Source organism: Cervus canadensis, chromosome 1, assembly GCF_019320065.1.
Source record: "Cervus canadensis isolate Bull #8, Minnesota chromosome 1, ASM1932006v1, whole genome shotgun sequence".
Taxonomy (NCBI): Eukaryota; Metazoa; Chordata; class Mammalia; order Artiodactyla; family Cervidae; genus Cervus; species Cervus canadensis.
This window is the reverse complement of record NC_057386.1, coordinates 24,771,431-24,785,462: the sequence shown is the minus strand read 5'-3', so window position 1 is coordinate 24,785,462 and position 14,032 is coordinate 24,771,431. Positions and strand designations below refer to the sequence as shown.

At 48.5% G+C, this 14,032-nt stretch overlaps 1 protein-coding gene across 1 annotated transcript in view; it reads right to left on the bottom strand.

The window, feature by feature from the left end:
- ABCC3 (ATP binding cassette subfamily C member 3) overlaps positions 1-14,032 on the bottom strand; it is a 58,777-nt gene that overhangs the window by 27,213 nt on the left and 17,532 nt on the right. The window contains exons 8-18 of the mRNA XM_043471723.1: positions 13,634-13,825; positions 10,214-10,391; positions 9,954-10,115; positions 9,346-9,438; positions 7,922-8,125; positions 7,670-7,816; positions 7,170-7,257; positions 6,737-6,803; positions 6,392-6,518; positions 6,134-6,310; positions 373-540 (exon numbers count right to left, since the gene is read on the bottom strand). Of these exons, the coding sequence (XP_043327658.1) occupies positions 373-540; positions 6,134-6,310; positions 6,392-6,518; positions 6,737-6,803; positions 7,170-7,257; positions 7,670-7,816; positions 7,922-8,125; positions 9,346-9,438; positions 9,954-10,115; positions 10,214-10,391; positions 13,634-13,825 (1,603 nt within the window). The remainder of the gene's footprint in view (positions 1-372; positions 541-6,133; positions 6,311-6,391; positions 6,519-6,736; positions 6,804-7,169; positions 7,258-7,669; positions 7,817-7,921; positions 8,126-9,345; positions 9,439-9,953; positions 10,116-10,213; positions 10,392-13,633; positions 13,826-14,032) is intronic.

The following is a 14,032-nucleotide window of genomic DNA, read 5'->3' as shown; positions in this document are numbered from 1 at the left end:
ATGACAAAGTCCGTCTGGGGCAGGAAGCTGATGCCGTGCGTCACTAGCACCCGGGTCTGGGGAGAAGGCAGCAGGCTATCACTCCTACTGCCCTCAGCACACACCCTTGGCACAGTGCAGGGCCACGGAGCAAGCGTGAGGTGCTTGAGTACCAGCAACATGAGCAGGCACATCAGGGACTCAACCTGTGCTCTCCAAAGTCAACTCAGTGCCCGAGGGGCATTCCCTCCCCTGCCCCAGGTTTCCCCTGTTGCCCAGCCTGTTCCTTAGGCACTCCATATGTCCAGGTCTCACCAAACCCCTTGGCATCCCACCACTCCTTTCCTGTAGCCTTATCTTCATTTTAGCCCCCTTAACCTCTGGGAGCCTCACCTTTCCTGCCAGCACACCTTCTGGCCCAATGACTTGGTCAAAGATATGTTTGGCCACATGGGAGTCCACGGCTGACAGTGGGTCATCCAGCAAAAAAATGTCGGCATCACTATAAACAGCTCGGGCCACACTGACGCGCTGACGCTGGCCCCCAGACAGGTTAATGCCCTGATGGAGAAGGGAGGTGAGAAGTGTGTATTGGGTGGAAGAGAGTCAGGCCATCACAAGGGAGGCAAAAACCCTGTCTATTGTCATTCAGCAAGGCAGACCTCTAAATTCACATTTCATATGCCTGGTCCTGTCCCTGGGAGGCTCTAAGGTCATGGACGAAGGGGTGGTGGCTCTCAGAGTCCTCCTAGAGCAGGTGAGGACAACTTGCTCCCTGCCCAGCTGGTTTCCCTGCCTTCCACCATCTTACTCTAGGATCCTGGAAATCCCCAGGAGGTCCTTAAAAGACCTTTTAGTCTCCCATCGCCCAAATGGTCTGCAGATGACTTTCATAACAATTATCCCTTCTGGTCCTTATGTCAGTCTTTCCAGGGAGGTATCATTAGCCCCACTTTCTAGATGAAGAAACTAGAGCCCAAGATGTTAATGACTTTGTCCAAAGTCCCAAACTATTAAGGGCAAAAGCAAGAATGGAAACCCAGCATCCACCTCAGAGTTCATCAACCCTGAGATCATTCACATACCAGAGGGAAAGTAAGATCACTCTTAAACCCATTATGCAGAAACTCAGACACATAGCAAGGCAGAGCCCAGAGGGCAGACCCCAGAGGGCAGACCCCAGAGGTACACCTTACTTTCCTGCCACCAGCTTTCCTCATTCCCTCTGGAACAGGCTCAGCTCTTTAGGGGTACCCTAAGAAACTGACCCCTGGGGAGAGCAAATTTGGGGTGGGAGCTGCAGCTGCTGAGAAACAAGGGGTGGCCACGGCAGCTATAGTGACTGAGACATGTGAACATGCCTGCAACCAACCAGTCTTCTTCCTTCAGTGCTACTATGTTCCGGGCACTAAATTCGGCTTGTGAGGTCAGTGTGGGTCCAGGAGAGATGGCAAGGAGGAGTTAGATTGTAGATGGGGAGGTCTGCTCTGGGTTCCAATAACCTCGGACTCCTACTTAAAAGTTTATCATCCCCACTGCCAGGCTCAGGCCCAAATCACTTCCCCAGACCAACAGGAGAGTCTCCTCACTGGTTCCTGTGCCTTTGGGCCCCTCCACACTGCAGCCAGGGCAACTTTTCAAAATGCGATTCATGTCCCTGCTTAAAACTCTTCACTGACAAGTTGAACATCAAAATGAAAAATGATAGTAATGGATTATAACCCATGGAATCACATAAGAAAACATGAGCCCACATTGACAGAAAGACACTAAAGGATAAGTAAAAAGGGAGGAGAGGAAAGCTCTTTCTTAGAGTAAAACGCCAACTAATAATCACAGAAAGAATGGAGTTACAAACTCAACATTTGGCCCACATCATAGTAACATTGACTCAGGCAAAAATCAATGAAGGTTGTAAAGTGAAATCATCAATGGACGATGTCATCTCAATCAAGAGATCAAAGTTAACTTTAGTCAGTAAGACATGAACTGACATCATGTGCCTCCTGATATGACGCACGAAGGATACAACATTACTTCTTTGGTTTCCCAACCCCCTGCAAAAGAAAAAAAGTATATATATGTGTGTATATACATATATACACACATATATGTACCCTAAATCTGATTGTGTTCAAATTGAGAAACTTTTTGCCAAATACCTAGCCTGTACTCTTCAAAAGTGTTGATATTCTAAAAGACACACTGGGACTTCCCTGGTGGTCTACTGGTTAAGGATCTGCTTTCCAACGCAGGGGACGCGGGTTCAACTCCGGGTTGGGGAACTAAGATCCACATGCTGTGGAGCAACTAAGCCCTTGCACTGTAACTACTGAACCTGCCCACTCCACTCGAGAGCCTCCGTGCCACTAACTGCGGAGCCCACGTGCCCTGGAGCCCGTGTGCCACAGCTAGAGAGAAGCCTGCGGGGCGTAAGGAACAGCCCAAGGAAAGAGCTCTTATACTGCAACAAAGATCCTGCGTGATGCAACTAAGACCCACACAGCCAAAAATAAATACATAGATGTTCAAAAATAAAATACAAGACAAAGACTGAGAAATTATCCAGATTGACAGAGAACGAAGAGATATGACAACTAAATGCAACTCATGATCCTGGCCTGAATTCTAGACCAGGAAAGAACACAGCTAAAAAAGACATTACTGGGATAAACGATGACATTTCGAAGGTCAGGCAGTGATTTTCAGATAGTAACACTGTATTAATGATAAATTTCTTGATTTTGATAACTTAACCATAGATCCCTAAGAGAATGTCTTTGTTTTGAAGGAATATACGTTGAAATCGTTAGTGTATTAAAAAGGAGGTGAAACTATAAAACTCTTAGAAGAAAACACAGGAGAAAAGTTTCATGACACAGAACATGGCAATGACTTTATGAATATAACATCTAAAGCACAATCGACAAAAGTAAAAATAGAAAAATTGGATCACATTAAAACTGAAACCTTCTGTGCATCAAAGGACACAATCAGCAAAGTGAAAAGGCAGCCTTCAGAATAAATAGAAGACAATATTTGCAACTCATATAGCTGATAGGGGGTTACTATCTAGTATATATAAAGAACTCCTACAATTCAACAACAAAAAACTAAACAACTTGACTAAAATGTGGACAAAGGACTTTAATAGACATTTCTCCAAGGAAGATATACAAACTTCCAACAAACACATGTAAAGGTGCTCAACATTATTAATGACTGGGGAATGCAAATTGAAATGTCAATGAAATATCACCTCACATCCATTAGAATGGTTATTATAAAAAAAGCAAACCCCAAAAAACAAACAACCACCCCAGAAAACAATGTGTGCAAGTTGTACCCTTTGTGGACTGTTGGTGGGAATATAACATGGTGCAGCCATCATGAAAAACAGTATGGCAGTTCCTCAAAGAATAAAAATATAGAATTGATTTACAAATTCCACTTTAGGGTATCTAGGGTCTTAAAAAGGCCTTTCCCCACCCATGTTCATAGTAGTATTAGTCACAATATATGAAAGGTGGAAGCAACCCAAGTGTCCATTGATGAGTGAATGGATAAGTAAAAGCTGTTGTTCAATGGGTACAGAGCTTTAGTTTTGTAAGATAAAAAGAGTTCTGGAGATTGGTTGCACAACAGTGTGAATGAACTTAACACTACTGATTTATATACTTCAAAAGATTTTTAAGGTAAAGATTTATGTTATGGGGACTTCCTTCATAGTCCAGTGGTTAAGAATCTGACTTCCAATGCAGGGGACAGGAGTTCAACCCTTGCTTGGTCGGGGAACTAAGATCCCACATCCCATGGGGCAGCTAAGCCCTTGTCCCACAACTAATGCCACCACACTCTAGAGCCCATGCACTGCAACTAAAGAAACCCTCCACCACAACCAAGACCCAGCACAGCCAAAAAAGAGATTTATGTTATGTATATTTTGCAGCAGCCAAAAATTAATACATTAATAAAAAAATAAAAACTTTCATTGATATCCCATGGTTTTTAGGGTAAAGATCAAAACCTTAACTAAAGTCATCACAGTTCTACCTTACCCTGCATCTTTTGCACACTGCTAACCTCCAGTCACACCAAGTTGCATCGAATGCCCTCCATCCTCAACCCTAACACTAACCCTCAAAGCAGCAACAGTTAGAACCGGACATGGAACAACGGACTGGTTCCAAATTGGGAAAGGCGTATGTCAAGGCTGTATATTGTCACCCTGTTTATTTAACTTACATGCAGAGTACATCATGTGAAATGCCAGGCTGGATGAAGCACAAGCTGGAATCAAAACTGCTGGGAGAAATATCAATAACCTCAGATACGCAGATGACGCCACCCTTATGGTAGAAAGCGAGGAAGAACTGAAGAGCCTCTTGATGAAAGTGAAAGAGGAGAGGAAAAAGCTGACTTAAAAGCTCAACATTCAAAAAACTAAGATCATGGCATCTCGTCCCACCACTTTATGGCAAATAGATGGGGAAACAATGGAAACAGTGACAGACTTTATTTTCTTGGGCTCCAAAATCACTGCAGATGGTGACTGCAGCCATGAAATCAAAAGATGCTTGCTCCTTGAAAGAAAAGCTATGACCAACCTAGATAGCATATTAAAAATCAGAGACATTACTTTGCCAACAAAGGTCCATCTAGTCAAAGCTATAGTTTTTCCAGTAGTCATGTTATGCATGTGAGAGTTGGACTATAAAGAAAACTGAGCTCCGAAGAATTGATGCTTTTGAACTGTGGTGTTGGAGAAGACTCTTGAAAGTCTCTTGGACAGCAAGGAGATCCAACCAGTCAATCCTAAAGGAAATCAGTCCTGAATATTCATTGGAAGGACTGATGTTGAAGCTGAAGCTCCAATACTTTGGCCACCTGATGAGAAGAACTGACTCATTGGAAAAGACCCTGATGCTGGGGAAAGACTGAAGGCAGGAGCAGAAGGGGACAACAAAGGATGAGATGGTTGGATGGCATCACTGACTCAATGGACATACGTTTGAGCAAGCTCTGGGAGTTGGTGATGGACAGGGAAGCCTGGCCCTGTCATGGGGTCACAAAGAGTTGGACACAACTGAGTGACAGAACTGAACTGAACCCTTAAATGTTTTCCATCACCCTTGGTAAAAGCCGCAGTGCTTACAGTAGACTTAAGGCCCTATGTCTGCTGCCTGGACCTCACTGACTTCATTTCCTCCTCCTCATCCCTGCTCATTCCATTCCAGTCACACTGTTCTTCTCGCTGGTCCTTAAATGCCCCAATCACACTCCTGCCTCAGAGCCTTTGCACTTACTGCTCTCTCTGCCTGAAATGTCCGAGACAGGGCTTCATGCTCCTGGATATAGACCACTCCTTCACTCTGTTCAAGTCTCCAACTCTCAGTGAGGCTTTCACAAAGCATACTGATAATACAACCTTGCACATCCTTTCCCCTTAGCATTCACCTAATATTATATATTTTACTGATTTATCTTGCTAACATCTCTTTCCCCACTAGAATGTAAACTATATGAAGGCAGAGATTTTAGTCTGGTGTATTTACTAATGTATGGCCTGCCCGTGTGGTGCTAGTGGTAAAGAACCTGCCTGGCAATGCAGGAGACATAAGAGATGTGGGTTTGATCCCTGGGTCAGGAAGATTCCCTGGAGGAAGGCACCCAGCATTCTTACCTAGAGAATCTCATGGACAGAGGAGCCTGGAGGAATCAGTCCATGAGGTCACAAGGAGCTGTACATGACTGAAGTGACTTAGAACGCACACACATTTACTAATATATAATATTGCCTGGCATATAGTAGGTATGTCATAAAATCTGATGAATGATAAGAGCTTCTTCCTTAGCTGTTAAGATTCAGCTCAAAAGTGATGCTTTTCCTTATGTAGACTACCTCCTTTACTCCTTCCCAGTACCTTGAACAGGCCTTTAGCCTGGCCTCCAGGACATTCCACAGCCCCTACCTGTTTACAAGTCAGCTTCCCCCAGTGATAGATCTGCTTTACCAGTGCCTTGCACAGAGCTAGGCATGATATCATTAATAGATGAATGTGTGAATGAATGAATGCATATTTGGATCTGAGCTGGATTGAGGTTGGCAGCTCTATGTGCTAACTTCCCCAGAGAGTGAGAGAAGAGACTGTACCTTCTCTCCAATCTCCGTCTGGTCCCCGCCAGGCAGAACCTCCAGGTCAGCTAGCAGGGCACAGGCCTCCAGAGCCTTCTGGTACCGCTTGGGGTCCAGGGCTTGACCAAATAGCACGTTTTCCTGAAGAGTGCAGTTCTGGATCCATGCCTGCTGGGGCACGTAGGCCACGGAACCCTGGCCAAAAGAGAAGTTTACCTCGGGGTTTGCCCAAGGCCTGGCCAAGCTTCCCTTCCCAGTAATCTCTGCCCCTCTCACCTTCACATACACCTTGCCTTCCAGCTTCTCCATCTCTCCCAGCAGGGCAGACAACAGGGAGGACTTCCCACAACCCACAGGCCCCACCACTGCCACTAGTGCCCCTTTTGGCACCTGGATATCTAGGCTGGGGATAAGGAGACAAGTAGCCCAGTCAGAGGAGGCATCGAGGTTTTGTCCCCCACCTTCCACCTGAAGACCCAAGCTCTCCTCCTTTTCAGACAGCACCTGAGGCTCTTCCTGCTTCCCAGGTCAAAAACTGAAGAGTGGGAGTGGGGTGGGTTCTGCTATGATCTGAATTGTGGTCCACTTTAGGCAGCTGAGAAGGGAAGGAGAAGCTGGTACCTGTGCAGGGTGGGTGGCAGGTCCTGGGCCCAGGTAAAGGTGCCATTGTGTATGATGACATCGTAGCCTGGGAAGACAGAGGTGCACAGGGTCAGGGAGCCCAGGGCAAGGGGGAGAGGATCCCTGGGTGGAAGAGCCCTAGGGAAAGGAGCAACGGGGAGCACAAGGAAGCTTGGGGGTGGTGAGGGGGAGGTGGCAGGACGTCCCAGGGAGGAATAAGAAGCGCCCTAGAGGAGGAGGGTGATGGGGGAGGCCTGGGAAGAAGTAACAGAGAGTAAAGAACCAGAAGAGGAAGAGGGCAGGCACAGAGTGAGGGCAGATGGGAAAAGAGGATGAAGAAAAGGAGGTCATAAGAGAAAAGTTAAAAACTTAAAACAGAATTTTCTGGAGAAGCGGCTGGGTTAAGGGAAGCCCAGGGAGAGGCTGTCTGGACCTGGGGTGATGGTCTTTCTTTCCACACACTGAGGATCAAGTTCATCTTGGCTCAGGAAATGCTGGATCCGTTTCAAAGATACACTGGTCTGCATGCAGAAGGGTGGGAGTCAGCCCTGGAAGCTATGCCTTTCTTACACCTATCTCCTCTTACCCTTGCTGGCCCCCAACTTCCTGGGTGAGGCTGGACCCCCTGAGGGCCCAGATGCTGGTGCTGGGTCCCTTCTCATGACTGAGTCTTGGCTGGCTCCCACTGCCAAAGATAGGGTCCATGTTGGTAAGCGGAGGCTGTCTCCAGAACTTGCGTTTCCAGAAACCCTACCTAACCCTGACTCCATATGGCCCATGAGTCTATTAACCTCATTCATCTTGGAACAATTCTTCATAATGCCAAACGGCCCTCCCCTGATTCCCATAACTCTCCCTGATTATCCCCTGACCCTAAACAGCCCCATCAACCTGCCCAAACTCCACTAGAACCCCAGCCCTACCCAGGCTTACCTGGGCCAGGTTGCTGATTAACTGGGGCAGCATGTTGAGGGGAATTTTTAAGATGTTGAAAAGCGACACGGACACAAAGGCCTTTTCAGCATCCAGCACATTGTTCTTGTCCACGGATACATATACTCCGAGGGTGGTCAGGGTCACCTGGGCAGTGGTGGGGATGGGTGTCAGGGTGGAGTCTGCTGGGTTCAGAAGCCCGGGGTTGGCCAAGCAGGAGATGGGGCACCAGCCCAGGTATGGGCGCCTCACCAGGAAGGGGGTGCAGACCCAGATGAAGGTGGATATGGCGTGGAGGTAGGCAACCTGGCGCATCAGCCGGAGCTCATCCTGCCGGATGCCCTCCACCTGCTTCAAGAAGCTGGGCTCCCAGGCATATAGCTTCAGCACCTTGATGCCGCCCAGGATCTCGCTCATCAACTTGATGCGTGAATCCTTGAACTTCATTTGCTCTACCTATGAAAAGTGTGGCAAGTGCATACCCGAGCCCCTCCCCAGACCTCTATCAATAGGGGCACACATCTTCTCTGCACTCACACACATGGCAGCTAGATTCCTCACCACTCCTCCACCCTCCTCCCTGCCAGCCTGTGTTGTACCCCAGCCTGGAATGCCCAGGCCAAGCTCCCTTCCTCTCTGCTGGACAAAATCCAGCTCCAGCCTCAGTACCCCATCACTGACCATCCCAGGCCCCTTCCCTGGGTTTCTAAGGCATGTTCTCATAGGGCACCCTGAACATGTATGCCGCCTCAAATCCATGTGAGCCTGAGGGAATAGATCCCTTATTTCTCTTTGTTCCCCAGTCCCCAACCCAAGGTGTAGCAGGTCACTCTAATTTATTCATTCAGTCCCAATTTATTGAGTACCTACTATGTGCCAGGCCATGTGCTAGATGTAGGGCAGATAATAACAAACAACTGAAGGCCCTAGCCATCATAAAGCTGACAGTCTGATAGGAGAAGTAGCTAGGAAGCAAACAATCACCTGAATAAATGCTTACACTAAATCATTATGCATACTCCAATGGGAGTAACAGGATTCTGGGATAAGAATAATTTGGGTAAGAACTGGGAAATCAAAGTTTTATCCTATGCTAGGAAATCAATGTTTATGTTTATGAAGGAAGGAAAGGAACTGGGCAAGCAAGAAAAGCTGAAGCACCTTTCAGGGAACAGTATGTATGGTAGCCCAGAGGTATGCAGAGCTTGGTGATTTGGAGAAAAGAAAGGCCAGACTGGCTGAAATTCAGCCACATTCCAGGAGGTGAGGGCTTGAAAGGTGAGCAGGGGCCTAGTGGGTGGTAGTGGAAATTTGTCATTTATTCTATGTACAGTGGGAAGTTAGGGAAGACTTCAGTAAATGTTTGCAAATAAAGGACTGAATGACAGGCTATTTACACTAAGTGCAATGTAGCGGAGAAACTCTCGTTACACCAGAAGAGGCAAGTTCTGTCTGATTCTGGCTTGCTGTAATCTCTCTAGGCCTTGGTTCCTCAGTTGCAAAATAAGAATGTTTCTAAAACCCTCTCAGGGTTGTAAGGCTAGAGTAAGCTGAGGTTTGTGAAACTGGCTTACAGCCATCTGTACTCAGTAAGCAAGGTAGTGGATAAGGTCCAGGTTGTGACTGCCCTCCACCAGGCACCTGGCCAGGGCTCCAGGGAGGAGCAGCTCACCCACCTGGAAGGCACGCATCTTCACAGCCACAGCTCCGTTGAGCGGGATTAGCAAGATCATGAGAGCAACTCCAGCCAGGACGGAGGGACCCAGGTTCTGAGGGCGCACGATGGATAGATTAGATAGACAGACAGATATACAGAGTATATAGACAGAACCCAACAGACAGAGGCCTATTGACCTGAAATGCGGGAATGGGCCCGAAGCAAAAGTCAGTGGTCAGCCAAATAGATGGACAGTGAAAAGTAAACATACAGATAAAGCCAAAATTGCAAAAACATTTGCAGAAACAGCCAGCCATCAGGTAATGACAACAGATAGGGACAAACACTGGTTTCCATTGAAGGGTGTCCAGACACACAGGAAGGCAAATACAAACAGATAGGCAATGACAACCAGAGTCACACCCACCTCATCTCCAAGTCCCTCTTCCCTCCCCTAGGTTCTGTGAGCGGGACAATCACACAGGCTGGAAAGACTTGATTGCAGACACCAGCATCCTCATAGTTCTGTCCCCCACCCCTCTGCGGACCCAGAATAACTCTCTCTTGTCCCATATGAAGGAAGGAGAAGTCAGAGGAAGGAGGCAGAGAGCAGGGTTCAGGAGTCACCTGCCAGAGGAAGTACACTGCCAGGATGATCTGCAGGGGTGCTGACCACAGCAGATTGATGAAGGGGACAACATCCATGAAGCGCTGGGCGTCCACTGACATGAGGTTGACAATTTCTCCTACAGTGGACTCACGTTTGACTGAATTGGTGATGACCAGAGCCTGCAGGTGGATAGTTGGCTGATAGACTTGTCGTGCGAGTCTCTCCAAAGTTCCCCGGGGCTGGCCTCCCCAGCCCCTCATGCCCCGCTCCAGCTGACCTTCCTATAGATGACACCTATGATCCCCGTGCGAAACCTCAACCCCATCACAAAGATGCAGTGGTAATACTGGTGTAAGATCAGGGTCTGCATCACGGAGCACACGAACATCAGCCCGGCCACCAGGAAGCCCCACCAGGTGGGGGCCGTGGGGTTTGAAATAAATCTGATCAGGATGCTGCAAATGGAGGAGAGAACAGTAAGGGTGGGGAATCCCCCCAGGCTTTTCCCCTACTGCTGCTCTCTTCTTGCCCCTCAGTTTCCACTCTCTCAGGCATCTCATTTGGAGGCTGCTGGCCCTCCATAGCCCCAACCCAGACCATGCGAATCAGGGCAGAGCTGCCGCAAGGCTCTGCCTCCTTACTCCTTTCTGCCTCCACCTCCTTTCCTATCTACCATGGCCTCCCTCCACCCACCTCTTTATTACTCTCTGGCCACCAACCTCACTGGCCTGCCTGTCTTGCCTCCTTGGACCATGTGGCAGGAAGCAATGCCACATGTCTGTTGATTAGACTTTCCTGCATCTTTGCTTGGACTGCTGAGGGCTCTGAAGTCCAGTGCATGACTACGCAGACTCTTGCCATTTAAATCCATCCTCTTCAATATCAGCCCCCAGTGCTGAGTGCTGCCCGCTGACCTTCTCCAGGACCCTAATCTAATTCCTCTCCCACAGTCCTCTTCACCTCTTACCTTCTGATCTGTCCTCACTCCCCACCTCTCTCAGCAGTGGCCCACTTACTTGTTCCCATTGAGAACTCCCTACCAACTACAAACTTCCCTGCAAACATTCACCCTCTTCCATTTGCCTCAGGACAGAGGCATCCTTCTGACTTTCCACGCTGGATTTTGCCCCATAAGCCCCAGATCCCACCCACCTCCTCAGGAGCATGCTTCATCATTGGCCCCCTTTTGTCTCATCTCCAGGAACCTCCTCTCCACTGGCAGCTCTGTGCCTTTGCCGACTAACATGATCAAGTCTCTTCCATGTTAGGACAAATCTCCCCTTGGCCCCATGAAGCTTCCTCCACAGTCATGGCCAGGCCTCTTCTGCTGTGGGTTTGGGTGTGACTCCCCAAAAGACATGCTCAAGTCCTAACCCCTGGTGCCTATGAATGTTTCTTATTTGGAAACAGAATCTTTACAGATGTAGTCAAGTTAAGATAAGGTCGTACTGGAATAGGGTGGCCCCGAATCCAGTGACTGGAATCTTTATAAGAGAAAAGAGAGGTAGATTTGCACAGAGACACAAATGCAGACAGACAGACAGACACACACACACACATACACACACACACACACACATACAGGAAGATGCCATGCAAAGATGGAGGCAGAGATTAGAGTGATGAGTCTCAAGCCAAGGAAGTCTAGTCTGCCAGCAGCACCAGAAGCTGAATGGATCTCACTCAGAGCCTCCAGAAGGAATCAACCCACTGACATTTTGATTTCAGACCATGCTTCCAGAATCATGAAAGAATACATTTCTGTTTTTAGCCACCCAGTTTGTGGGACTCTGTTACCCTAGGAAACTAAAAACTTTTATAGGAAGTTTCTAGACCTTCATTGGCCCTATCTCCACTGCAGACACCCTTCTCTCAGGCCCTTCCCCTTTGTCTCAGCTTCCGTTTTTGGCAAAGTCACCAACAAACTCCATGTTGCCTTCTTCAGGCTCTATTTTACCTGTCAACTTGCTTCACTGGAGGCCATGGCTTTCCCTGGATGTGTTCCCTGGCCCATAATCTGGATTCTTTCCCCAACTCTGGCCCCTCCAAGTTAGTCTTCTGCTCCCCCATATCTGTCAGAATGCCCTAGGACTCTGTCTCCCTTCATGTGAAGGCCCCTCTCTGGGAGGGGTTAGCCAAAGAGATGGAGCCCTGGGCTTCCATGATGACTCTGAAAACTCTCTGACCTCCCGCTAGCTGGGAATCTTGGGGGCCACCAGCACCTCAGGCCTGACATGGCAAAGATGCAGCTCACCACTCTGCCCAGTGCCCAGGTCTCTCTTCCTGTTGAGTTCACTATCTCAGCAAAAAAAATCCATCATCCTCTAGCCATCCGAGAAGCCAGGTCACCTTTGTCCCCTCCCTTTCCGACACAAGCACCCATTTCCAGAGTAGCTCCTGAATCCAGCTCATTCCTGACCTGGACTTTCCTTAGACCTAGTTGGCCCACTTCCATCTGGCTACACTGCCTTATACCACCCACACTACCAGCAGGGGCTGCTTCCAGATGCAAAGCCAGATGCCCCTCCCTGGCTTCAAATCTTTCAAGGATTTTCTTAGCTTTCCCTCTCTCCCTTTGTTGTTCTGCCCCTCCCTCCAGTCACCCTCCCTCTAGCATTCATAAGTACTTGGATTTCCTGAGTCATGCTGTTTCAGGCCTTTGTGACTCTGCACCTCCACCTCCTTCTTCACCTAGTTAGTTAGTTGCCTGTCCTTCCAAACTAGATAACCTCCCTGGCTGGCAAGAGTACCCTGCCCCTTCCCAGACTGGCTTCCTGTCCCTCTGAGGGGTTTTTCAGACACCTGAATACACCTCTGCCCACACTGTGCTCTAATAGATTTACACACCGGTTTCTCCCACAAGACTTTAAGACCATATCTTATTTATCTCTGTATACCTAGGGTCTGGCACTATTCTGAGACCCTGGAGGCTCAAAAAATGTTTGTTGAATGAATGAATGCACAAATTCATGGATGGAGGGGCAACGGAGTGAGGGCTCCTTCCCATTCCCTCATTTGAGAGCTCCTTCTGATGGCTCAGAGGTTAAAGCGTCTGCCTGCAATGCAGGAGACCTGGGTTTGATCCCTAGGTCGGGAAGATCCCTGGAGAAGGAAATGGCACCCACTCCAGTATTCTTGCCTGGAGAATCCCATGGATGGAGGAGCCTGGTTGGCTACAGTCCATGAGGTCGCAAAGAGTCGGACACGACTGAGCAACTTCACTTTCACTTTCACTTTCTAGCCCAAGCTACTCAGGGGACAAATGGTGGAGCCTATCTGGAAAGAGCACCATAGCTGGAGTTCAGAGCTCTGAACTCAAATCCATCTTTACCAGCTGTGTGCCCTTGGTCAAATCACTTCATTTCTCTGAGTTCTTATTTCCTCATTTTTGTTGTTGTTTTTTGTTTTTCTGCTTCCTCATTTGTAAAATGGGAATCCTCTGTAGGACTGTTGGGAGGATTTAAAGAGAGAATGTTTGTTAAGGTATACGTCAGGGTACCTGGCAGTTGTACTCGGGCCAGGTAAGTTGGATGTGAATGGGGAAAGGAGGTGCAAAGGCTCTGCCACTTGCCAAAGGTCACACAGAAAATGAGGCTAGCCCCTCCAGTTCCTGGACTGGGGCTCTTTTCCCACTGATCATCCCCCAGGCCAGCCCCTTGTCCCAGGAAGGGCCATATGGAAGGGAGCGTGCACAGACCTGAGCAGCTGTGGGTTGATAAAGGACAGCAGATCCTGGATCAGCTTGAAGCCCATGCTGAGGAGGAAGCTGGTGCTGAAGGTGGCCATCAGGGCCCGCAGGAAGGAGGGCTCCTGGGCCCGGGGTCGGCCCTCAAGCAGCACCTCTCCCTCGCTGGACGGTTTCTTCCTCGAAGCCTCTGCAGCCTGGCGTCTGGTCCGAGGAGGAAGGAACAGTGAGTAGGAATGGGTACAAAGGCCCCATGAAGCCAAGGGCCACCGGGGCTATTGAAGAGCAGGTAGGAGGGGGAGCTGCTTTCTTGGCTCTCAGAATTGGGACAGACAGTGCAACTTTCCAGCTGAGAATCCCCAAGTGACTCTGTCTCCAGGTTCTAGAGGATATATGAAGGGGTGTCTTAAC